We start from the raw sequence: 25,370 nt of genomic DNA on the forward strand, positions 1-25,370 counted from the left end.
GTGCACCGAGTCCCCTCTCTAGGGGTCGATCCCCGCGTAAAATTTCTCGATGACGCAAACGCTACACATTCCAGTTTATTCGAACACCCCCCCCCCCACACCAGTCCTGTGTAGACTGCACGCATCGTTGTCCTTCGCAAAGCTGCGAGCAATCGAATATCTCTTGGGCGACGATGCCGCGGTGGGGCGGCACTTCGTAGCGGTGTCGGCGAACCGCGCGGCGGTCGCCGAGTTCGAAATCGCCCCGGACAACATGTTCGAGCTTCAGGACTGGGTCGGCGGCCGCTACTCGCTGTGGTCCGCGATCGGGCTGCCGATCGCGATCGCTATGGCAATGGCGAAGTTTCGTGAACTGCTCGCGGGCGCGCACGCGATGGATCTTCACTTCCGCGATGCGCCGCTCGATCGGAACATGCCGGTGACGCTCGCCCTGCTCGGGGTGTGGTGCATCAATTTCTTCGGGGCCGAGACCCATGCGGTGCTGACGTACGACCAGCGGCTCGATCGGTTCGCGGCCCACTTGCAGCAGCTCGACATGGAGAGGCGGCATGTCCGTGTTCTGACGGTCATGAGCACGGACACGCCACACGCACTGCACCGCGCGGTCGAAGCGGACGCCACGGAACAACCGAAGGAGGATCGCCGATGATTCCTCGGATGTATTCGCGAGAGGCGCTGGTGACCGGAGTGGGACTGGTCAACGCGATCGCGAACGATCTCGAGTCATTCGTCGAGGCCATGCGCGCGGGCCGGTGCGGGTCTACTGAAACGCATAGTCCTAGCTAGACAATACGTATTTGTTGAAACCCTAGCTGTCATGGAAGTAAACATGCAAACTTCTTAGTAGTTTAGATTACCTATATAGGCCTGGTATAGGTACGTAGTCGTCGTTTTGCGATCGTGATCAAGACAATTGAAATGTACAGTCTAGGTATGCACTCAGTTCCGTTGTAACGACAGTGGTATGGTATTTACTGACATAGAAATTGATATTGGCAAACATTGACTATCAACAGTGTTAGATGCAGCACAGTGTAGTAAGGATTGATCATACTGACGTGTGAATAGTTGACTGTAGGTGGCATTCAACTCCTGAAGGTGTTTCTTGGTTGTCACGTACACAAAGTCCCTAGCTACAATACAAAAGGATGGGGTAACGAAAGTTCATAAAGCGTTTTTGCAGCCGTTTGGTCACTTGCCCGAATCCTTCTTAGACTCATCTGTAGTCGGACACGGAAACGATTTTTAAGGTAGGTCCTATCACGAAACGTAGTCATGGGGAGGAGAATGTTGAGATTTGTGTACACACACGCACGCACGCACGCACGCACACACACACACACACACACACACACACACACACACCAAAAGCTCGATGGAGACCCATATAGGACCACGCCCATTTCTACTATGCGATCCGGATTAGAAGCATCGCTACGCTCGGCAATAAATATAATCTTACATGTAGGTATAGAGATGGGAAATCTCATTGCGTGTTTAGGTACTTGCACAGTAGAAAGGCTGGCATTCATTGTTTTACTGCATCTGTAGGTCAGGAGAAGCCTTGCAATGTGTTGATTGTCACCTCGGAGCCGCTGTCTTCAAAAGATGTCGACTGGTTGTTGGGAAGGTACAGCTAAAAATTCTAACCCTCATCAAGCTCAATATTCCAAGTCGCTGCTGTGGATTATACTAGACAAACGTATGGTCTAGATCGAGTAGTTACGTGTCTATACCAGTGGGCAGACATGTGTTGTAGATAGTTTTTGACTTCAGCGATGTTAGTATAGAATTATTTTGTAGTCGTATTTATTACTTCTGATAGTAAATTTGTAAATTATTTCACTGGTGCACTCCGTGTGCTGGGTTGGCGAGGCAGGAGAAGCAGCTATTAGAACCATAATAAGGCGCTACATGACTCCTATTTAAGTGTTCTTTGAGCACCGTCTCTGGTACACCAGTAACCCTAGGTGGTTATGCAGGAGCACCAGAATAGGACTCCTGCCAGAGTACCCTACAGGGTGTCTACCAAGCACAGATATCGTGCTCTGTGGGTGGCAAAGTCCGAGTACCAGACTTGATGCTCAATAGCACCTTAGTTATACATGTAGCATTATGTATTTCTATGTATCAAGTGAACAGTGTATCATTGCAGTAGCAAACTCATCAGGCAATGCAGCAAAGTTATCAATCTGTCCGGAGAAATAGACTGTAGAAGTCAACGAGGCTCAGGTAGCCCTAACTGTGACCCTAAACATACACTAACGCGCCAAAACCAGTTTTTCAAATTCCATGATCCCAACGTATTTGAGCGATATGACAAACACCGTCTCTGCTACATTACTACTGTAATTCCAGACCATCCGCGTACAAAGAGACCAAACTAAGTATTAAATTGCGTTGATGTGGGCCCTAATAATGCAAACGGGGATGTCATGAGAATCTAATAACTAATTAGATTTATGTGGCCTATAATAGGCTATATGTTAGTTCCTTGAATGTTTTTGCACTCCTCAGCTTTCTGTAGCTAGCAACAAAAGAGAATCTACGTCCCATGGATCAGACTGGCATATAAGACAGCCACAGCCATCTGTCATCGCTCAACAGATTTTCTCTTGGAGTGAAAGTTGTAACTACAAGGAAGTCCAGAACATCCATAATCTTATTACTTTGAAGTCACCCGTATTTGTAGAAAGCTATCATCCAATCAGGGTCTGATTAATATGTTATTCAATAGTCTAGATTTCTGCATGGTCTCTGTTGCAATTGATTAAAAATTTTAATATTGAAAAGCGTCTTTGCTACTATTCCATTAGCACAATGTCCACTAGGATACCCTATAGATATCTAGTAGTCTAGTGAGGAGGTGCAAGTCAGTAGTATGGGATAATGTTTCCCATCCATCCTCGGCTCCTTGTTAATAATCTGCTACTGCCCCAATCCTAATCATGACAACAGACTCTATCAATTTAAAGCCATCTACCCAAACCTTTTAAAACATTTCACCTTCTTTCTGCCATTGCTGTATCACATCGTCATATATAGGTTGAGGTATCCATCGGCAAGCCTTCAACAAATCCTCTATTGTCTGCTGTTCGGACACTTTCGCTCTCCTTGCTTCAATCAGGGCACGTAGTTTCCCAGTGTAGCGAGGTTGATCACGAGTTTCTAACTTGATCTGGTCTTCGTTCATTCCCAACCTCAGGCCTATTTCATGCCAATGGCTGCTGCCACAATGAACAACAGCTCTGGTTATAGATACATAACCTTGCTCGACATTGCCTAAACACAATGGAATTGAAACTGCTTGACAAGTATTAATGATTTAGTTAGCTGTAAATATGACTGAATTACCTGTGAATAATGCAGATTCACTTGCATGTTGCTTTCCATGATCTACAACAACAACACAAATTATTATGTAGACTACCAATTCAAATAATCAAGTAAGATCTAGTTTGTACTTGAGTAGTTTTGCATTGAACCAAGTAATGGGTCTGCATTGTTTCCCAACTTTTAATTAAACCAACTGGGCATTAATATTTACTAGTCACGTGACTTGAGTACGAAAGTAAATACTTAAAGTAACATAGAATCAGTCGATTCAACATCAACATCACTAAAATTACAAAAGACTAATATTTATAAAACAAGTATGAGTAGGATGTACCAGTTCGTTGCTCACAAAGTGCATATCCAGGATTAGCACCTACGATCGTGCCATATAAAAGCGGATACGCCTGGTTCCAGGATGCCTATAGAGAAAAGCCTGGTTCTGGCTTTTCTAAACTAAATTGCTCTTAGATTCGGCAAGGTAAAGCTTTAATTGAAAGATGCTCAAGATCTATGAAACTCGGTTCAGAAACATGATTAGATCCTACAGTGAACAAGCAGTATAGAAAAACAAGCTAATGAATCATCTCTGAGTTCACCTTTTGTATCAAACCAAATGTCTATTGGCTTCTTCTCTTCAACTTTGAGCCTAGCTATTAAATCATTGGGATAGAGGAGACGTTGATACTTTGGGTAGTCATTTAAAGAGACGAGTCGATCACTGTTGATGGGCAGAAAACTTGCTTGTCCTGACATCAGATGTTGGAAACAGACAGAAAACTTGAAACCTCCTAATCCTTGCTGCTTTGCTGCTTGCAGTGAATTGACAATAAATTTGCGAGCATCAATGCAGCTCTCTCTCACTTCTTCAAATGACAATGATTCTTCTGGTGTCAGCACAACTACCACGTAATAGTAAACATAGAATACTTCAATGTCACAACCATTTTCCATGTGTAACAAAGCATAGTTACGAGATATCGAAGGCTTGTACGGATACTGACGAACACATCGATTCAAGAGACGAAAGAACAATGACTCTATAAACATGCCAACGTTGTCTGGCCTCAACACAAGAGGAGCAGGACTTGCAATTTCACTACTACTGTTTGGCACCTCAACTGTAGCTTCACAATCTTCTCGCAAAGCACTGGGGACAAAGTACTCAATATCCTGCTCAGACTTTTCATGTTTCGACACAATATCAAGTACTTCCGCTGCTTCTAGTATTTTGCTGCGATCTTCATCTTTCACATCGCGGAAGAAATAATTGGCAAGCTCTTGCGACATGATGCCTTTCTTGGTAAGCATGTCAAAGTCCATTCGAAGATTAGCAGGTAAACCCGTGGAATGCAAAGGACAGAGACGAGAGAGAGAGGTGAACACCCAGTTAGCATCAATGAATACATAATGACGAAGGGTTGGAGATGATGCAAAGTAGACCACAATAGAGAAGTTATGCAAATGAGAGAGAGCATCAGACACTTCACTGGACGACTTCATTGAACATTGCTCTACACCGACTTTTACAAACTTTTCAAACGGAATGATCTTGTCATGTGAATTGTCTCTTATTTCATACACCTTATCTTCAATCAGTAACCAGGTGAGGGGAATCAGTTCTTGTGTACAGTGTTCCTCTATCCTAGATAGTATCAAGTTTCGTAGCAAAACTAATTCAGAGTCCTCTTCAAGGTTCTGTTCAGAGTCATCTTCAGAGTCCGACAACATTAAATCTCTAAAAACGTACATTTCAAAACAATGTAATTTACAAAATAAATTGTTTTTCTGCACCAATAACAAAATACCTATTAGATTGCCATAATGGTGGATGTGACTTTGTATTGTCGATACAAAAACACAACTCTGACTTAAACAATGGTGATTGGCTTTCTGGTGGTCGACGGTAAACATGACCTGTGTATGGCTTGTCACGTAACATTCTGTTGAGAACTGCATCTTGTTTTCTCATCACTTCTTCCTCTTTACCACCAATTTTATCAGCATGAGTGGCTGTAAAGATAACAGGTGGAGACACACAATCAAACACTGATCCGATGCCTTGAGTACTACTCTTTACTACAGCATTTCCAGTAGACTCTGTGTAGCTACAAATAGAAACACAGTTATTGCGTCACAAATTCCTCAAACTCAACTAGGACGTCCTTGTTTTCTTTGTACCTAACATTTGTAAGTTTCTCTTCAGTTTCACTCCTACTCTCATCTGCTAATTGATGACGGTTGGACACAGAACCGACACTGATGGTAGACAAGTGATGATTGATCCAGTCCTTGTTGTATTTCATGTGATGCAGTTTCACTTTCAAGTGGCGATAATCACCTTCAATATTCAGTCTCACCGAGGACTGAGCTTCAGCTTCCAGTGGTATTGACACATCATATACCATGAGATAGACAGAATTGGAAGACAGAAATGGAGCAAAGCTTGAAAACAAGTCTTCTTGTCCACCGTGCTCACACACATGAATTATTACTCTGGGTAGAGCTACATGTATGTCGCTGTATTTTTGCCTCATGTTTCTGACCTGCTTTCTCAGTGTTGCGTACTCATATTGCTGCATTTTCCTTCCTGCACAATTTGACTACGATAGAACACCAATAAGTGTTGAAAGGAAAGCAAGTCTTTCAGAAATAAACATTTTGTCTCACCTTACTTCCTGTATTTTCCATGGCATTTGCAACCATTCGTTGAACCTGACCTTCCTTGATTGGAATCCATGCCTTGCTGTCATCATCTTGGCACAACACCTCTATTTCTATTGCTTCCGTGCTTGTATGCTTAGGATTGAACATCTCCCGCTTCAAAGATCTCTTTAGATTTGATTTTCCACTTCCATCTCTTCCTACCAGCCTCACTACCCCTCTCTTCACAGGCACCAACACAAACCCACCACCAGCTGATTCAAGCCACTTTATCAATACAAGATAATCAACATCACCCTCAAGTTCGAAACACATTACAACTATCATAGATATAGTGAGAGAAATAAACAACTTTCAACATGGTAATATGATCAAAATGCTATTGATTTAGAGAAACAAGAGTCAAAAGTGCATGTTATTAGAAGAAAAAAAGCTGCAGAAAGTAAGCCACAAGGAAGGAGTCAATGTATTAAACGAACAGACAAGAAAAAGAGTCAGTGCAGCTATTGTGGACAAATGCATCGCAAGGGACGAAATCAATGCTCTGCATATGGACAAAAGTGCCAGTTATGCAATAAGTACAACCACTTTGCCAGTGTCTGCAAATCTCGAGTGGCCAAGGTTTATCCTGTAACCAAGAATCAAGATAGTGATGAAGACTCTTTAATGACTGTGTCCGTCTTAACAAATCAATCTGAGTCAAGTCAAATTTTCCGTCTAAGCTGTATGCAACAATGTCTGTTGAGGGACAAGAAGTAAGATTCCAACTAGACACGGGCGCCTCATGTAATGTGATTAGCAAGTCAGATTTGCCTTCTCACGTCCCAATACAAGTCATGTGTCAATCACTAATGTTATTCGATGCTTCTAAAGTGCAACCGGTGGGCAAATGTACCGTTCGTCTTCTCAATCCTAAGAATGGTCATAAATACAGGAGAGAGTTCATTGTGGTAGAGAGAGGTTTGACCTCTCTGTTAGGAGCAAAGAGTTTACAGCAGATGAAACTCATGACCCTTCGACATGAAAACATCCTTCAGGGATCTGTGGAGATTAATCACCCACCAGATGGACAACGTACAGCTCAACCGCTGAAGTTGGATCAGGTCGTACAGCAATATAGTGACGTTTTTGACGATAAGTTGGGACAACTGGAAGGACGACTGCATCTGGATATTGATCCTACGGTAACTCCGGTGCAACTACCGGTCAGGCGTATCCCCGTGCCTGTTAAAGATGAGTTGATTACAAAACTTGGCCAGCTGGAGCGAGACGGACTTATTGAAATAGATGGACTGACGAATTGGGTCTCCGCTCTGGTAGTTGTGAGAAAGCCGAAACGAGGACTTCAAATTTGCACCCATCCGAAACCGCTAAAGCAGGCGCTAAAATGCTGCCATTACCCGATTGCCACAATTGATGATTTATTACCATGGTTAAAAAATACAAAAGTCTTTTTTTAGCGTGTGCAATGTTTGAAATAGATTTTGGCATGTGGTCCTGGATGAAGAAACAAGCAATGTCACAACCTTCAGCACTCCAATAGGTCACTATAAATGGAAACGAATGCCGTTTGGGATATCTCCGGCACCGGAGGTATTCCAAAGAAGATTAGATCAAGCACTGGAAGGACTGAATGATATCTATATGTTATTGCTGACGACATCCTAGTTACGGGCAGAGGCTCCACTCTTGAAGAGGCGAAAACAAATCACAACCGGAATTTACTCACTTTACTGAAGCGTTGTAGAGGAAAATGTATTAAGTTAAATAAAGAGAAATTTCGACTGAGAGAACCGCAAGTGACATATATGGGCCATATTCTTACAGAAAACGGGCTGAAACATGATCCAGAAAAGGTTAATGCAATTCTGCAAATGCCCAACCCAGAACATGTTGAAAGTGTTCGGCGGCTTCTTGGCATGGCTAACTATTTATCAAGATATTGCCTAAGCTTGCTGATACTTGTGAGTCAGTGAGAGAATTGACACGTCCGAATAATGCATGGAAGTGGTCAGACAAACAGGAATGGGCGCTAAGAGAAATCAAACAAGCTATAACTACAGTACCAGTTCTGAGATATTTTGACACGACAAAACCCACATTAATTCTCTCTCTCTCTCTCTCTCTCTCTCCCCTCTCTCTCTCTCTCCCCCCTCTCTCTCTCTCCCCCTCTCTCTCTCCCCCCTCTCTCTCTCCCCCCTCTCTCTCTCTCTCTCCCCCCCTCTCTCTCCCCCCTCTCTCTCTCTCTCTCTCTCTCTCTCTCTCTCTCTCTCTCGTGTTCATTGTAATCGCCATCTACGTAGACAGCAAATGAAACAGCGCGTTCCCTCATGAACTCTACCATCTGCTCTCTGTAAGTTAGGTGGTATCGTTGTGACCCCATAAGAGCTTGAGAAAAGCATTTGAATAGGCAATCACCCCTTCCCCCTACTTGAATAATTTCTCGATTTTGTACAGAGAGCAGATCGTGCGCTTCACTGCGTGAAGACTGACATCTACCACTATTTGACATTGCGGGTATCGTCCTCGGAGTCACACAAGTAACGTGCAATGACCCAGTTTCCATTAGGTCAACACTACCCTGACTGCTGCCCACTAAACAGTGGCTTTCTGCTTGCACGCCAATTTTTTCTAAATGTTTGGCTGCAAGCCTGCGCTCTTCGTTCTTTCTCACTTGAACGTTCTTACTTTTTGCAAGACTCTTCAGCCGCTCAAAAGCAAAAGGCTGTAAAAGACAGTCTTGTAAACGTTTTACACGTGACAAAGCAACAAAAGAAAGTCCCACGGCAAATTCCTTTTTACCCAGGTCTATCACAGCTCGATCTAAAGTAAGACCTTGCGATTTGTGTACTGTGATTGCCCATGCCAGTTTAAGTGGAAGCTGTTGGCGTGACATCTCCCTATTTCCTGTTCTCCACGATCGACTGATGGGTGCAATTGGAACGCATCTTTCGCCTCCCCATGTGGGACCATTGTATTTGTCAAAATGCACCACAACAGCAATCGGAAGGTATACTATAATACGCCAACCCACGCTTCCGCCTGTCTGGATGGGTGTCTGTAATGCACCGATTGACACGACGCCGGTCTCCACTCGTCATGAAATGCCATGACCCGGTCGAGTTCAGCTGTCCAAGACAAACGGTCGAGTCGGATTTCGACCAGAAACGAGACTTTGGCGTTCTGAAATGAGATGAGCCGGAGTTTGTTTGCTTAATCAATTAACCGAGTATGCGGATGTGACATGAGCTCGCCAGCCACTGTACGTCATCCTCTAATTCCCAGAGTGCAAGATACGCCAGCTCACCGGGCCGCTTTTGCGTGTGTGTGTGTGCATCACGGAAGGTGCATCCTCTTTACAGAAGTGGCGTACAACGATAGATTGCCACCGCCCAGAATGCCACCGCCCCTAGAGCGGGTAGTACTAGTGTTTCTATATTTTGCTATTTGGGCAGCATTGTGACTAACGACTGGTTCACAATATTGACGCTGACGATCAGCTGAGCATCAACATCAGAGACACCGCCTTGGCACAGGTGGCATCCATTGATGTTGACGCCAAGGATGGAATAGGATTCATTTCTATTCCAGCGTCAGCGTCAGTGTAGGTGTCAATATTGAGCCAGGCTTAAATCAAGGATTGTCACGCAAATCTTATTATATAAAACACCTTGTTACTATTACTAAGGATTTTGGTTAAGTTTCTCTCACCTCATTGATGGATGCATCCTAGAGACATTGCCTAGTATTGCCATAGCATGCATCTAATTGTAAAGATCTCTTTTACTTGAGTAAGTCTAGTTAGTTTACCAAACATTAGATTTTAAAGATTGCTGCCTAGCATGTGTAGTCATCTTCTGGCTTCCATTCAGCTGTTACTGTACACTGTACAAGTGGGTTTGTCAAACTACCAATTGTTTGCTTTCTTCTAAGCTGAGATATCAGCAACATGTTTGACTCACAAAATGTGTAACTAAGAACTCACCTTTGGATCTGTCTTAGCCATTTTCCTCAAAAGCTTCACATTAGCTACTCTAGTTTCCAATGTTTCTATCAATTTGGAAATGGATGCAGCTACCCATTTCACCTTCATGAACAGAAAAAATTTCATAAAATTAATTGTAAAGTCACTTAGTGATATGAAAATGTTATACAGTACTTGTGGTCTCTGTGATAACTTCAACTCTATGTCCTCCTGACAACCACTAATCACTTCAAGCTTGTCCTAAAACGCACATCACATTACAAATGCTACAAATAGTTTATACTACTGCTGGAGTGTGCATAGTAAAATAGTACATACATATACTTCTATTGTGACAGGTGTCTCTCTCGCTTTCATTCTAGTAAAGCAACCAGCAATCGAATAATCATCCTATGATTACACATAAACAAAATGAGTATTTCCACTAGTTGTGTAAACTGCAGTCATCTCATTAACCTGCAATGCAAGAATAATTCTGTTATTCACGAGTGCATCCAATGTTAGCTTATTCCGTTTGCTGTTCTCAACCAAGAATTCTTTACGAAACGTTACATCTTGCAACTACAAACACATTCACTTCACTCACAGCATTGACAAAAACAAAACTGTACTGATCACATGATTCTCAAGCTTGTCTGGATTATCACTTAAATCATCAACAATTCTAAAAGTGTGATCCACCTGTTTCTCAATACACTTGGATTTCTATAAAAGTAGTACATGTACATATAAAGAACACAAACATTGCAATAAATACAAAACAAGAATACTGAAGCAATCGTTGACAATGATGACAAAGTTCTCTGGTTCATCACCAACATTTCCATTGCCGTCCCTACACCAACAGTCACAAACCACTATAATAAATTTGCAATACAGACAGATCGAGCTACTTTCAACCAACAAATAAGCAGTCACAATTCAGTCAGATAATACATTACAATATGTCAAACACTTTATCATACTGTGTGATTTAGACCAAGTAACCTGTGCACACTTGTCATACAAATACAAAGTTATTATCCGTGTACGATGCCCAAGTCTGAAAAAAGGTCATCCCACTGATAGCTCTTTTATTGCCAAACACATTACAGTGCACTGTCGCAAGTGCCTTCTTTGTGCCTGAAGAATAACGCACATGATCACAATAAATCACAGTCGTACAGTTGTATGTTGTAGTGCAACAGCCTTATAAGAGTAAATCTAACGGTCTAAATCGAATAGCAAAGTGATGCCACAGACCTCATGTGGCATTGCCTTGATACTTTAAAACGAGTGTATGTGTAGGGCTATGATTCTATGTGGAGTACGACATTGATAAACCAACGTGACCCATGGGTGATCTAAGTGCATCAAGGCACTCAGCATGACCTCAAGAGTATTAATGTTTAACCCCTAAACACGGAATGAGCAAGTCGCTTGATTTAAAGATTCCATCGTGCAATGTTTTTTCTTTAGTAGGGCTCAAAATTCTGGAACATTCTGTAGTAGGGGAACCCTGGATCACAAGCCTGGAAGGGAGGAGTGGTCCAGAGCTCTCATTACGTCTACTACTGTCCGATACCTTGCCAGTAAACTACGCAGAACAAAGCCAACGATGCTGTAGAAAACGACAGGAAGTGATGGTGGCTGTACCTAGCTTGTCAATTACATTCTCAAACTGTTTCTAGTTAATATTTAGGCAATTAGAACGATACATGATTGACAAGACTCCACCTTCTATCTCATTATTTTACCGGAAGCATCACATATCTCTGCTTATCTCTGGTGTAATGCATCCTACAAACGAGAGGGTCTGTAATTGAATAAAGCAAACATAGAGCTTTCCAATGGTACCCGTATGACCTCAGTCCGTTCTAAGGTTACGCGTCAGCAGCCCACTTTCGCCCAACTGACTTTAATTCTGGAACAGACTTTAATTTCAATAAACTGAACAGTAACAAGTAAGCCAACAGCCATACACTTCCATAATTGTAGCCCATGCCCACCATAACATCTATTAACTCCTGCACTTCAACCACCACAAACTAAAACTCAGTCTACATCAATCTAACTCTTATGCCGTACAACTAACCTGTCTTGCACTCATAGTCTGGTAGCCTTGAAGAACTCACTACTGCAACATCAGGCTTACTTCTCACTACGAGATGAGCAGATGCATGTGATGATGAAATCAAGTAAACTATTATAGGAGCACCCAGCAACAATGCTAAACATACTGCTCCTAAAACAGAACACAAAATTGTTTGAGTTGTATGTTAACATTGAAGTTAACATTCTTTCCACTCACCAAATGTCCACATTCTCTGGTTTCCTGCACAAAACAGAAAAACACAATTAATAAAAGGAAATAAGACCCAAACAATTTGTACCATCAACAATGAGATGAGCATTGTCTTCGTCTGATTTGACTGGAAACGTCCCAGTAGAAACTACAAATATTGTATATGATGGCATATTGCTTATTTTCACCTCAACAGACACATTTCTTATTGACTTTGAGCTAAAAGCCTCTGCTATCACTTGACTCAATTCATCTCTAGACTTTTCTGTTCTGAGTGTTTGCAAAAGTAGTAAACCTGCTCGGGCTGACAAACGCAGCAACATCCAAGTACTGTTTCTTTTAGAAACAGTTAACTGCACCTCCAAAACATTAACTGCCAGCTTAAAGGCAATGTCCTCTTCAAGAAGCTCCTTGCTGATGTACTTTCTTTAATGTTTATTGTCAAAGTTGCAAATATCTCATTATTGATGCACACAACAGATGATGTAAATACTACTAGCTCCTCCTCGTTTTCTGGGTCACTCACATAGTTCATATCAACAGGTACATCACTATCAACATCATGGGCAGTACCATCCTTTAGCAATGAGTGGCAGGCTGGGTCAATAAAAAATTTTACTGTCTCATTTTTTCTGCACTTTTGTAAAGGTTTGCATTTATCACAAAGTCTCTTGCCATCTGAAGGTAAAATAGACTTAGCACGTAGTAAACAACAAAATTTCATGTACTTCGAATTGTCAGTGCGAGGCAGAATATTCATCAACAGATCATAAGTGTTCCAACTTGTCCATTTTGCCATCCATAATCTTTTACGAATTGTTATCGCTTGCTCTTGGCCAATAAGACCGTGAGAAAATAGCATATCATTTATGTCATTGGTAAAGTATAACCTCTCAGAAAGATTTGATGCTTCATTTTGAACAAATTTCCAACATGGACCGTGTGGTCTGTTTGCATAAACTACAATACAAGACAAAAAAATCAACAGATGACACACAATAATGCACTGAGACCCAAAAAAACTTTGCTTACCACAAAATCCCAAATACAAAATTACAGAAAAGACATACAATATCCGTCTGATAAGACTGCTGTCATGATAGAACAGCATCAAGGGCACTGCAAATAATATCATGAAGAACAGCAATTGAGCTGATACATTAAAGCTTGCTTGAAATTCTGCCGATTTTGGTGTAATAAACAATACAGCACTGATTGCCCATGTCACTGCTATCACAACGACAGTCTTTGTAGTTTCTGACAGAACCTGAAACATCAAAAAGAGTAAGAATTTAATCAGTTGTAAATCAAGCAGCTATTTAAATGAGTGAGCAAAAGCTGCTACCAATATGTCACTATTGGAAATTTAGAAAATTCTGCCAGCAATATATTGTAGTGAGGTCATACTTTGAGATCGACAGCTACGTGCATGCACGATAAATGTGCAAAATCAAAGTCATGCAAAAACGCATGAGCAAACACAGTCACTGCATGAAACCATTGGCATCTCACGTAACGCAAATTGTCTATAGCGATTAATTAAAACAAGAATAACAAAAGCATCTACCACCAGTTGAGGTGATGAGTAGACACACTTGAGCCCCATGGATATGCTACTCAAATGTTTCTTACAAACTTACGGACTTAATTATGTTGTATTTGTTGGTACTATAACCCAACTTCTGCTATTAGCTAATATTTACAAACTGTCTCACTACGCACACATGCTCATGCATACTTACCTGCTGATTTTGTTGCAATTGTTGTTTATGTTGCGATTGTTGTGTGGGTTAATGTTTATAAATGTAAATTTATAAGAGGATGAGCCGCAGCTCCATTACGGTATGGTAAGACACAAGCAATTGGCAGGGGGCCTACAATTCAAGTGGGCTAGAGTGGTGCATGAGTCTAGAATGCACTATGGTAGCAGGCAGACAGTTGGCTGAGATTACAGCCCTATAATGGTGACATAGTAGTGTGGAAGCTCATATGTGCCACAGTTAGGCTTAGAAGCAATGGGTGGGGTTGCAGCCAAAGTGTACTTAGTACAGCGTGCTATCGTGGTACGTGCTGTGCTGTGCTGTGGCGGTGCATAAACAATTGTTGGGGCCACAGCCCAAGTATGCTACGGTGGTACAGCAGCAATTGGTGGTGCCTGCAGCCCAAGGCTGCTATGGTAACGCATAAGCAATACGCAGATTAACAGCCCAAATGTGCTATCGTAATAAGTGGGGCCGCAACCCAAGGGTGCTATGGTGGGGCATAAGCAATCGGTGAGCCGGGCCACAGTCCAAATGTGCTATGGTGACACGTATAAGCAATCGGTGGGGCAACAGCCCAAATGCGCTATGCTAATAGGTGGGGCCGCAGCCCAAGTGTACTATGGTGGGGCATAAGCAATCGGTGGGGCAATAGACAAGACAACTTTATTGGTGTGACAACACCTTATATATATAAACACAAAAGGGAGTAACTATACTCCCGTATGAATTACACTACAGTAACAAGTGGGGCTGCAGCCCAAGTGTTCTATGCTGAATACACCAACAACTGGTGGGGCCTCAGCCCAAGTGTGCTATGGTGGGGCATAAGCAATTGGTGAGCCAACAGCCCAAACGTGCTATGGTAATAAGTAGGGCAACAGCCCTAACGTGCTATGGTAATAAGTGGGGCTGCAGCCCAAGGGTACTATGGTGGGGCATAAGCAATCGATGGGCTAGGCAGCAGTCCAAGTGTGCTATGGTGACGCATATAAGCAATCGGCGAGGGAACAGCCCAAATGTGCTATAGTAATGCATGAGCAATAGGTGAGGCCTCAGCCCAAGTGTTCTATGGTGGTACATATGCAATTAGGGGGGAGGGGGGGAGAAACCTTGAACGTGCTATGGTGGTGCGTAAGCAAGGGGTTGGGCTTTACCCCTACGCAGAACAGTCACAGCAAAAGGTGCTATGGCAGAGGGTAAGCACATGGTCAGAGGGCAGCTTAGTCAAGTTTGCGGTGTTACGTAAGCAGACGGTTATGTCACGGCACTTCTAGGCTATGCTTTGTTCTTCTCAGTGGGCAGATTCAGGGGTAGACAACTGTAACCGTTGTTCCAGGGCAGGTAACGCATAACTGTCAAGTCAAGGCAGGTCTATCAGGCGAGCTACAGCAAGCGGATATGAAAGGGAATCCCAACACATATTGCGTGGGGCATGTGTGGCTGTACCGTTGTGTATGGTCGCGTGCAGTTGCTGTGCCTTTGCATAGGGAGCAGCAAGACAAGGTGGAGGAAGCTAACTGTGAAGGTTTGGCCAGACTGATATCTACGAATTGCATTGTGTTGCACTGCATTGCATTGTGTTGCGTTGAATTGCAGTTAGCTAAAGGACAGTCAGCGCAGTTTGCCTGCCGGTATATAGTAGTGATTAATCGCGACTGCAAGTTGTGCTTCACTCTTCCGCTCTTTGTTTATGTGCAGCACCAGTTCAATAGATTGGAGATTGTACATGGTGGCAGAAGACGTAGATCTACACAGTCACATGATGCACACACCTCCCCTCCACACACACACACACACACACACACACACACACACACACACACACACACACACACACACACGCACACGCACACATGCACACACACACACACACACACACACACACACACACACACACACACACACACACACACTCGAACACACTGCTGTCAGATCCCATGCAAGGAGTCGATGTAACTTGCCAATGCCGTTCTGCATGCTTGCACTAGGGCGAAGCCTACCTCAACAAGTGCTAACAGCATGCAACATTGTCAATGGCCTTTACATGCAGATATATAGCAGATCTGGCATACACCAATGTGTCGGCAACACCCATGCAGCGCAGCGTTGCAGCGTTGGTCAATGTTAAAAAGTGGACAAAGGGCTTGGCAACCGGCCTAGATGATGTGTTCGCTAACTGGGTGACCCAAGGCTTGCAACATGGATTTCGTGTTGGGTCTAACTCCCACACTCACAAGTGTAGCTTAACATTCAAATATGCATGAAGTCCGCTAATGAGCCAGCGGGGGTCATCACCTCGTACTGTACCTGGAAGAGGAATGAGAGCAGCGGAAAGTAACGTCGCATCGCCTTGGTTCGATCTACAGATTAGTCCGTTCGGCGTCATTCCAAAGTCTCGTCAGCGGGGCAAGTGGCCGCTTACTTTGGATCTCTCCTCGCCTCGTGGTAGAAGTGTAAAGGATAGCATAGATCCTCAACTGTGCTCGTTGACGCATGTAAACATAGACGATGCAGTGCGGTGGATTACTGAGTCTGGCCTGCATACGCTGCTGGCAAAGTTAGTCATTCAGAGCGCTTAACGCATTATTCACGTACATGCAGATGATTGGCACACACTAGGCATGCACTCGCAGGGAATGATCTACTTGGATGCAGCTCTTCCCTTTGTCTTTACAGTTGGCTGCAAAAATTTTTCCGGTTGTTGCAGATGCATTGGAATGTATCACAATGGCGTGACATCAAGTATTCACTACCTAGACAATTTCTTGTTCGTTGGGCCATCAGAATCTGACGAATGCACGCAAAATTTGGCAACTTGCAACAAGCCAGTGGCGTCTCGTAAGTTGGCAGGCCCGACTACCGTTCTTACCTTCTTAGGCATCGAGATCGACACTGTCGCAGGCCAGCTCTGGCTTTCCACTGAGAAGCTTACTCGTTTGAATGACGCTCCTAGCAAATGATCAAACCGTCGTCGCTGCACCAAGAGAGAGCGCTTGTCGCTCATTGGATTCTGACAGCATGCCACAGCACTGATCAAATTGGGCGAGTGTTTCTACGACGTCTGACAGATTGAAAAATACCCAAAAGCTTTACCACTTCGTTCCCCTTAGCAACTATAAGCTCGAGAGGATATATAGTGGTGGAAAACATTTTCTAGTCCCTGGAAAGGAATACGGTTGCTTACATCGCTAGGCCACACAAGGCCGTCAGTTACGTGAGATCCGATGCTTCAAACCTCTGGGGTTGCGACACCATGTGGGAACGAGAGTGGATACAAGTCAAATGGTCAGCAGCCTTAGCCGATCTTGGCATCACAGCGAAAGACGAGATTCCTATAGGTTTAGTGTGTTTTGTTGGGGCCGCCAATGGTTAGGAAAACAAGTTCTGTTCGAAGTGGATACTTCTACTATTGCATGCAGCAGCGGTGCGATCGAGCTCTTCCCTCGATGCATGGTCATGTGCTTGCTCGCGATTTGTTGCAACCTCAACATGCAGCAAAGCTATATATATTGTATATATCTACAATATATATATATATATATATATATATATATATATATATATATATATATATATTGTAGATCTCTTGCACCGTGAGTCAATTCTTTGCTACAGGCCAACAATCTGACGTGGACATCAGACACATGGACACAGTTCGTCGCCTGTTCACAGCTGGAATAGCTCCGAGCACCGCCAGAGCGTACGTAGTGGGCAGTACTGCTTCGGAGACTTTTGCCATCATAGCGGTCCTTCCCCTACGTCAATGTCTGAGGAATTACGGGTCGCTTCGTGACATACCTGGTAAAAGTCAAGTTGGCTTACACCACAATCAAGTGCTATTGCTAGGCGGTTTGTCATCTGCAGATTGCGGGAGGTCAGGGCAATATACTGGCTTCCCAACTACATCGTGAGCTATAGTATACATTCTCCAAAGCGCAAGACGTCTCCAAGAAAAAAACGCCTCATGGATCAACGTCCCCGGATGCCCATAACACCAGATGTCCTGCAAGCGTTGCATTGACACTGATCTCAGCAAGCAAAAAGTTGTGATGTCGTGATGCTGTGGGCCACTTGTTGTCCCGGCTTTTTTATTCTTGCAAGCGAGAGACTTCACGGTGGATTCACTCGAACACTTTGACTCATCTTCGCATTTGACCCAAGCTGATATTTCAATAGACTAACTAAACAGTCAACCTGATCCATCTTGGCACAGCACAGTAGTGCATACATGATGAACAGGGAATTCCCTGTGTCTGATGGCCGCGTTATTGGCATACTTGGCAAGAAGAGGACCCAGTGCAAGACCACTGTTTGTGTCCGGCAATGGCACCAGTCTATCATGATGACGCTTGGTTACAGAGGTGCAGTAGGCGTGGGCACTCTAAGCCTTAGGGCTTGATTGCAACCTCAGTGCTGGGCATACAGCGTCAGAAGTAGGACAGCTATGACAGCAGCGGCAAAAGGTGTAGAAGACTCTATACGGTTCGGACACTTGGCCGTTTGCTTAGCAATATTTATCAACAGTGTACATAAAACTGAACACGCCCGCACTAGCCAAGTTACAAGGGAGTCTTGCTGAGCAACGTTTGCAAATTGTATTCTCGGGGGCTAAGCAGTTGGTAACGAGGTCGGGGAGGAAGAAAGTTTGTGAGGTGGTGCTTGGGTCGGAGGAGATCGTTTGTTGCTGCAACTCCCTCCACCTGTTTAGGACAAAGTCTAGTCTGGGTAGTCCCGTTCTCCTTAACCACAGACTTCACCGGGCAGGCGTTTACGGGATCTCAGTGTGACTCCTCCCTCATTGCCACCCGTCTTCCTCTCAGGCAGAGCAGCACTTACGGCTTAGCTTTGTCCTACGGAAGACACCGAGTCAAGGTAAGAAGTCAACTGACCTTAAGGTCGACATCGAATGACGTGGAGGACTTAATTAACATATTGTGTGTGTGTGTGTGTGTGTGTGTGTGTGTGTGTGTGTGCGCGCGCGTGTGTGTGTGTGTTCATCACCCTTCTGAGAGCAACAAACTACATATTGTTATTGTACACACCACAATTCTACTCTTTTATATGAATAATCACTGCAGTATGTTGTCAACTTGAGGACAGTGCTATATGACATACCATATTACCTCACATTATCCGGCATGCCGTTACATCATTGAGGTTTAGCAAGGTGCCGTTATACCTCTGCCGTTATAACTCGAGGTATAACGCCGTTATACGAAAGGGACATATAGCTTTCTAGAGAATCACATCGCGTCAACAACATGCCTGCTTCCGCATTTGCATGGTACATATAGTATTGTTAAAGCAAACAGTAAATGCTACCAGTAAAGTTGTACGAAACTTAACTGCACATTTAACAGGCAAAGTTTGAACCTACAGTCTGCGTCTTGGGCTACACACCACCTCTTCCTAACTGACACCTGTCGCTCAGCACACACGGATTGCACCTCTTCTCTTTGCTTCACCCACTGCTGCAAGCATCCTCTTGCTACCCCGCCGTCTCTTGCAGCTTTCGCCATGTTCCCACCGCACTCATCTAATTTTGCTATTGCACAAAGCTTCATTTTGATGGTGTATGACTTCCGCTATTCTAATTTCTTGCTGCTATTCTCTTGTGATGGGCATTCGTCCTCTCTCCTCTATTTCCTCTTCTTCAAAACCCTCCTCCACATTGCCACGTGCTACGCTGGGTGACGCCATATTGCTGCATGTGCAATTTCAACCGAGGATGCGCAAATAGGTCTGAATATCGAGGCACCCTCGACTATAACGGCATGCCGTTTTAGTTGCAGAAAGGCTTCATCGGGCTCCCTGCTAAGCCTCAGCTATAACGGCATGTGCTGCCATAGTTTCGCTACCATCACTGCAATCAGTGCATCGGGGGGGGAGGGGGGTTTACAATCCACACCGCGTCTGGGGCGAGGCTAGGGTACACCCACATGACAGAAAGTTGGTTCCAGCATTTGCTGCAAACCGCAACAAAACAAACTGATCTATCTGTGCACACATAGGAAAGAATCACCTTTGTGTTTCTAAATCGCTTTTCTTACACAACAGTGACTTAATTAATAAAACAGCAACAGTCACACACCTGCTCATCGGTTTGAGATCGTGACACCCGTTTCTGTATACGTAGTTCCCGCCAAATACGATGATCGGTCGGGAGTTCCATGACGTCACTCACGATATGCTCCTGCCCACTGACTTTGAGAACTTTGCAAAATCGAGCTAAACGACCGACGCCCTTGTAATCTAAAAGGTCTAGCAGTGTCCGAGCTTGATCCATGACTGTGCAACATCCGTTCACTGTTTGGCATTCTCCTTTCGATAGAAGATGGCTAGCACGCAACTCATCTAGCAGTAACGAAGGACGAAGATTTTTTACGAGTTGTGGTAATTTGTCAATTACATATTGCCTCCATTCATCATCAGACTCTGCCAACGATACCATGGGTGTACACACACAAACCGCCTTTTGATATCTACACAGACAAAAATGGCGGGCTAGCCGGCTTTTTGCACGTGAGGTGGTGCTCATCCGGGAGAGGGTTTGAGAGGACATGCTTTTCGCCTTCTCTCCGCCAGACCGTGCGTAGTCAAAGCCTCATACATGCGGCTCTGACCTTGACCTGCTAGCGCTGCTAGCGTGTGCTCGTCAACGTGCACGCTGACGCAGGTTGGGAGTCTCGCCATCATACAAAGTACCAGGTAGTGTTTCTAGAGACGATGGAAAAGGGGCGGGTCGCACCATCTAGTATGGGACACCCGTATTGTTTGAAACGAGACAATGTCGCGTTGCCTTACTAAAATGTCTATAAATGTCAATAAAATAAACTAAACTAAATTCTATTCATGAAACATAACAGCAGTGTATGCTTTATTTTGTTAATTTATATACTAAATATAAATTAATGTACATAATCACTCCATACCACTACATAATGGTATTTGTACAAAGATATCTATCCTATCAAACAGCAAGACAAACCTGTTTATTGCTTCTAGTGATTAATCAAGTCCTCTGTACTCAGTTAGAGAGCTATTTCACTATTGTCTGCTTGTTTGTGCTCCAGCTCTGTTTAGTAATTAAGATTGGAAAATAGTACACGTATGCCAGTATGTCAGTTGAAAGTTCAAGTGAGACACTTACAACTGTAAGTATGGATATAATGTACAGTCCACAACTGTACCTAAATGTAGTAGCACAGTAGTCGTCTGTACTAAAGTTGGAAGATGTAGGCTATCTCAGAAATGTACGTGTATGCCTTGAGCATTGCATTATTAATATATAACATTTCCCCAAAATTCTTAATCTAGAGAGGAAGAATGGTGGACAGCAGGCCAGATCAGCAAGGTGATAGCAACATCAATAGCAACACTTATTAATTAACATGTAAAAATAGCAACACTTTTATTAACATGTGAAAATAGCAACACTGCAAGTCACTTTCGTTTCATTGTCAAACAGTTAAAACATCAACACAATTCACTGATACCAGTCAAAAAATCCAATCTCGTTCAGCTCCTTCTGCATCTCTTTCACTTGAGGTGCAGAGAGAGCAACTTCAGGTAGACGTGGTGGCCCCACGTTCAACCCAATCAGCTGCATAATTGCTTTACCAGAAGCAGCGGGTCCGACCAAGTCTGCATACTTTCTGTATACGAGGATAGCAGCTTGAGAACGATACTGACAATCAAATAAACAACAGATACGTAACTAAATGTGTAAAATATTTAAATATAGGAAATGTGGTGTGTGATCACTTGTTCTTTCTGTGCTGTTGCCATGTCTCCTCTCTCATAAGCAGCTATCAGTCGATTGTTCAGCTTCCCAGCAAAGTTGTATGTGCTGCATATGTTGAAAACAGCAAGTATGAGTCTAGAGGGCTAGCCGGGTGTCTGTCCATTTGTGTGTCTGTCTTTCTGTCTGTTTGTCTGTCTGTCTGCCTGTCTGACCAAAACATCAATAATTGTAAACGTGGCCTCCGTCTCCATCAGTGATAACAAGAAATAGATGGAAGATCATGAAAATGAGTACTTCAACATTGCAAGCAATCGAAGCACTTTACAACGTGGGAGTAACGCAACGGGTGTTCTTCGCAAAAAAACACGTTGCCGTAGGCTCGCTCCCAAACCCTAGGTGTGGCACTCCTGTTGGTCTGAGATGGTTTATCGTAATGATGACATTTGAAGATATCGCAGAAACCAGATGGTAAGCCGGAGAAGGTCAAATCCTCCAGAACCGACACGCTCAAGAGACTGCCATGCTACATCCGAGCACTTAAAGGAGAACTCTCACCAAAATCAACAATCTCTCAGATGAAAGCTATCACTTCATGACACAACCCCTAGCAACCGTTTACTGCAGACTTCTACCATAATGGAGAAATAAAGCATTAAAATGTCCTGTGTGGGCATGTTTAGTACCCGTATGTTTCTTTCCGGCGAAATCATTGCTGGTTAGCAAGGAAGACCAATACCTGTGCACTTTTCAAGGTAAGGATTGTGAGACATATCGTAGCAAACTGTGATTTATTGATTAATTAAAGCAAACTGTGAACTCAAACTTAATGTAATGTGTTTCTTTTCTATTATTTGCCTAGTACAGTTGTGAAACTTAGTTAGGGTAGTGCTGGGTTCCTTTGCTTGGCGGTACGCCTGTTTTAAACCAAAAATGAGTGCGATTTCTCAGTCGTTTAATCTCTGCTTTGGAATTTTGTCATGTAATGTGGATGAGACACTACACATGTGGTGTGCCTGGGGCACTGGCACTCTTTTAATTAGTCGGCACCCCACTCAGCACTGTTTTCATAGTTGTGGTCATGGCAGAGAGTGCAGGTTCTTCATTTGAGCATATATTGCCATACTTATACCAACCTGAGGTAGACTCAGACGAGCTTGAAACTCTAAGTGGAGAAGATGATAGTGCATTAGAGGCTGAACATCTAGAGGAACCAAATCAGGGCCATCACAACTGCCACCTCAACTACTGTTTATGTTGCATACGCCCACACATGCTGTATACACCCACACATGCTGTATACGCCCACACGTGCCCGCTAGTAAAATTGTCAATACATGTACAGTGGGAGTGAGTACGATTGCTGTACATCGTTGAATAGAAAAGATCTATCTATGATCTAGATAAAGCATCGCTGTTAGGTTAGTAAAGTAGCGTACCTAGAGTACCACGCAAGTGGCGACTGTGTTGGTACAACACAGAGCCTCAAAAGGAGCCCCTTTTAAAGTTAGTTCGTAGATCATGTCTCGCTGCATTTTGGGTGCATTAGGAGCACTTGGCACAGTTAAACCTAAAGTATTTACTTCCAAACGAGGACACAGAGACCGATTACACGTAATACGGGGAATCATCTGAACAACTTGTGGCCCATTCTCTGCTTCTGTGGATGGCTGGACTGTAAGCTTCATGCAGGAAGATATTGGGCCTTGTATCTTTCTTTCAGCAAGTTTTAGTATTTGGTGAGAGTTCTCCTTTAAGCAATCAATTTGATGTCATCCACCACACATGTGTCGATTTCATTATCTATTCCCATGCCATCTGAATCTACCGTCACTGCTAACTTGTCTTTGCCCGGTCTACCATCTAGTGCTTCCGACACTTCTAACACACACACACACACACACACACACACACACACACACACACACACACACACACACACACACACACACACACACACACACCAACAACAACAACAACAACAATAACAAACAAAACTGCAGCTGCTAAACAAAACTCTTCACCTCAACTGGACTGACTTGCTTTGCTCCAACGTATGTCGCCCCAAATGTATACGAAGACGGCTGCTGTTGTTCGAGAATCAGTGTGTGATTAACTGAGAAGTGACGACTCAAGCCCTTCGTTATAAGTAACTTACAACCACCCAACGGCACAGGACAAATATCTGCATACGAAACCATCAATTACAACAAATAAAAGTAACAAAATAAAAAATAAAATAAAAAAATAAAAAATTAAAACAGTAATTATTTATTCAAAGTTACTCACAAACATAGAATTTATTAGACACATATTTATATGTATAACTTCAGTCACTCATACTTATCTGAATTCAACTTCTGTATTACCTTAATTAACGCGTGTCAGCATAATTAATTCAATTCAAAATTTCATCCAACGCTGTAACTAAAAGCTGGAGACATTCATCAGTTACCTTTTGCTTTCCTGTGCAGTTCGTCGTACGCTCTGGGATTCTTCAGTTTCCTCTTCTCGTCGCCGATTCCACTCGCGCTCTCAGACGCCTCACCGGAGCTCGCACTCGCCGTAGGAGGAGGCGCAGTCAATGGAGGGAATGGAGGAACGCCTATGTCGAGCGGCGTCGTTGGACGCTGAGCTGAGTGGACATGCAAATTGCCCATCGCACACCACGTGGAGTCTGCGCATGCGCATTTAAAATTTATAATTGACAGAAAAAAAGGAATTCAATTTTAAGATATTTGGAAAAACGAGTGCAACTATGAAATGTGATGAGTAAAAAGGTTGCAAGGTATCACGTGATATAAATCTTATTGGTACTGTACGTGTATAAGTCAGTTAATTAATTAAAGACGTCGAATATATTGGATGCTTGATTCGGATTGGAGAGGTAACTCTAGATATCAGCATCGCAATCTGCTAATATTTAGGGATAACATTTGATGGACAGACAGACTGACAAACAGGAAGACACAGATAGATAGACAGACAGACAGACATATGGACGGACAGACGTATGGACGGACAGAGAGACAGACAGACAAACAAACAGATAGAACAGACAAGTAGACACACACACACACACACACACACACACACACACACACACACACACACACACACACACACACACACACACACACACACACACACACACACACACACACACACACACACACACACACACACACACACACACACACACACACACACACACACACACACACACACACACACACACACACACACACACACACACACACACACACATGGACAGACAGACGGACAAACAGGCAGACACAAATAGACAGACAGACAGAGGTATGGACGGACAGACAGACAGACAGACTACTGGACAGACAAGCACACACACACACTTTACTAACTGTTGCAAGTCTATACTAAATGCAGCCAGTTACATGTCAGCTGGTCCATCAATTGAAGAGGTTAACGGCAAGAACTTGCATGGGCTCTTCGTCCATCGAAGACATACACAAGAGAGAAGCAAAGCCTCACACACTTGATACAACAACACGATCCTCGTCATCAAAAGCTAATGGCGTACGTTACGCTTTATTGAAACACAATCAGCCACCGTTGTTG

The 25,370-nt window shown here is 43.5% G+C and overlaps 3 protein-coding genes and 1 long non-coding RNA gene across 6 annotated transcripts in view; 1 reads left to right on the forward strand and 3 right to left on the reverse strand.

The window, feature by feature from the left end:
- Positions 1-253: 253 nt before the first annotated feature.
- LOC134177812 (glucose-6-phosphate isomerase-like) lies at positions 254-649 on the forward strand. Its single transcript, XM_062644593.1, has one exon. The coding sequence runs from the start codon at positions 254-256 to the stop codon at positions 647-649; it is 396 nt and encodes a 131-aa protein (XP_062500577.1).
- A 2,053-nt stretch (positions 650-2,702) lies between these two features.
- On the reverse strand, positions 2,703-6,235 carry LOC134177040 (uncharacterized). Of its 2 annotated transcripts, none has more exons than XM_062643742.1 (7): positions 6,004-6,235; positions 5,515-5,936; positions 5,142-5,441; positions 3,933-5,071; positions 3,355-3,396; positions 3,007-3,282; positions 2,703-2,942 (listed from the first exon to the last, which is right to left on the reverse strand). In XM_062643742.1, exons 1-7 carry the CDS (start codon positions 6,145-6,147, stop codon positions 2,929-2,931), a joined length of 2,337 nt encoding a protein of 778 aa, XP_062499726.1. In that variant the 5' UTR covers positions 6,148-6,235; the 3' UTR covers positions 2,703-2,928. The 2 variants fall into 2 exon arrangements, with proteins under 2 accessions (XP_062499726.1, XP_062499727.1); XM_062643743.1 differs by having other exon boundaries at positions 5,515-5,923; positions 6,004-6,089.
- Positions 6,236-21,395: 15,160 nt separating this feature from the next.
- On the reverse strand, positions 21,396-24,314 carry LOC134177404 (uncharacterized). Of its 2 annotated transcripts, XR_009969502.1 has the most exons (4): positions 24,226-24,314; positions 23,795-23,955; positions 21,794-21,878; positions 21,396-21,716 (listed from the first exon to the last, which is right to left on the reverse strand). It is a non-coding gene; the product is annotated as an uncharacterized LOC134177404 (long non-coding RNA). The 2 variants fall into 2 exon arrangements; XR_009969501.1 differs by having other exon boundaries at positions 21,396-21,878.
- A 619-nt stretch (positions 24,315-24,933) lies between these two features.
- Positions 24,934-25,370, reverse strand: part of LOC134176679 (keratin-associated protein 5-1-like) — a gene marked incomplete at both ends in the record, with an annotated part of 2,525 nt that continues 2,088 nt past the window's right edge. The window contains one exon of the mRNA XM_062643337.1: positions 24,934-25,055. Coding sequence (XP_062499321.1) covers positions 24,934-25,055 — 122 coding nt within the window. The remainder of the gene's footprint in view (positions 25,056-25,370) is intronic.

The sequence above is a fragment of the Corticium candelabrum genome, chromosome 3, assembly GCF_963422355.1.
Source record: "Corticium candelabrum chromosome 3, ooCorCand1.1, whole genome shotgun sequence".
In the NCBI taxonomy this organism is placed as follows: domain Eukaryota; kingdom Metazoa; phylum Porifera; class Homoscleromorpha; order Homosclerophorida; family Plakinidae; genus Corticium; species Corticium candelabrum.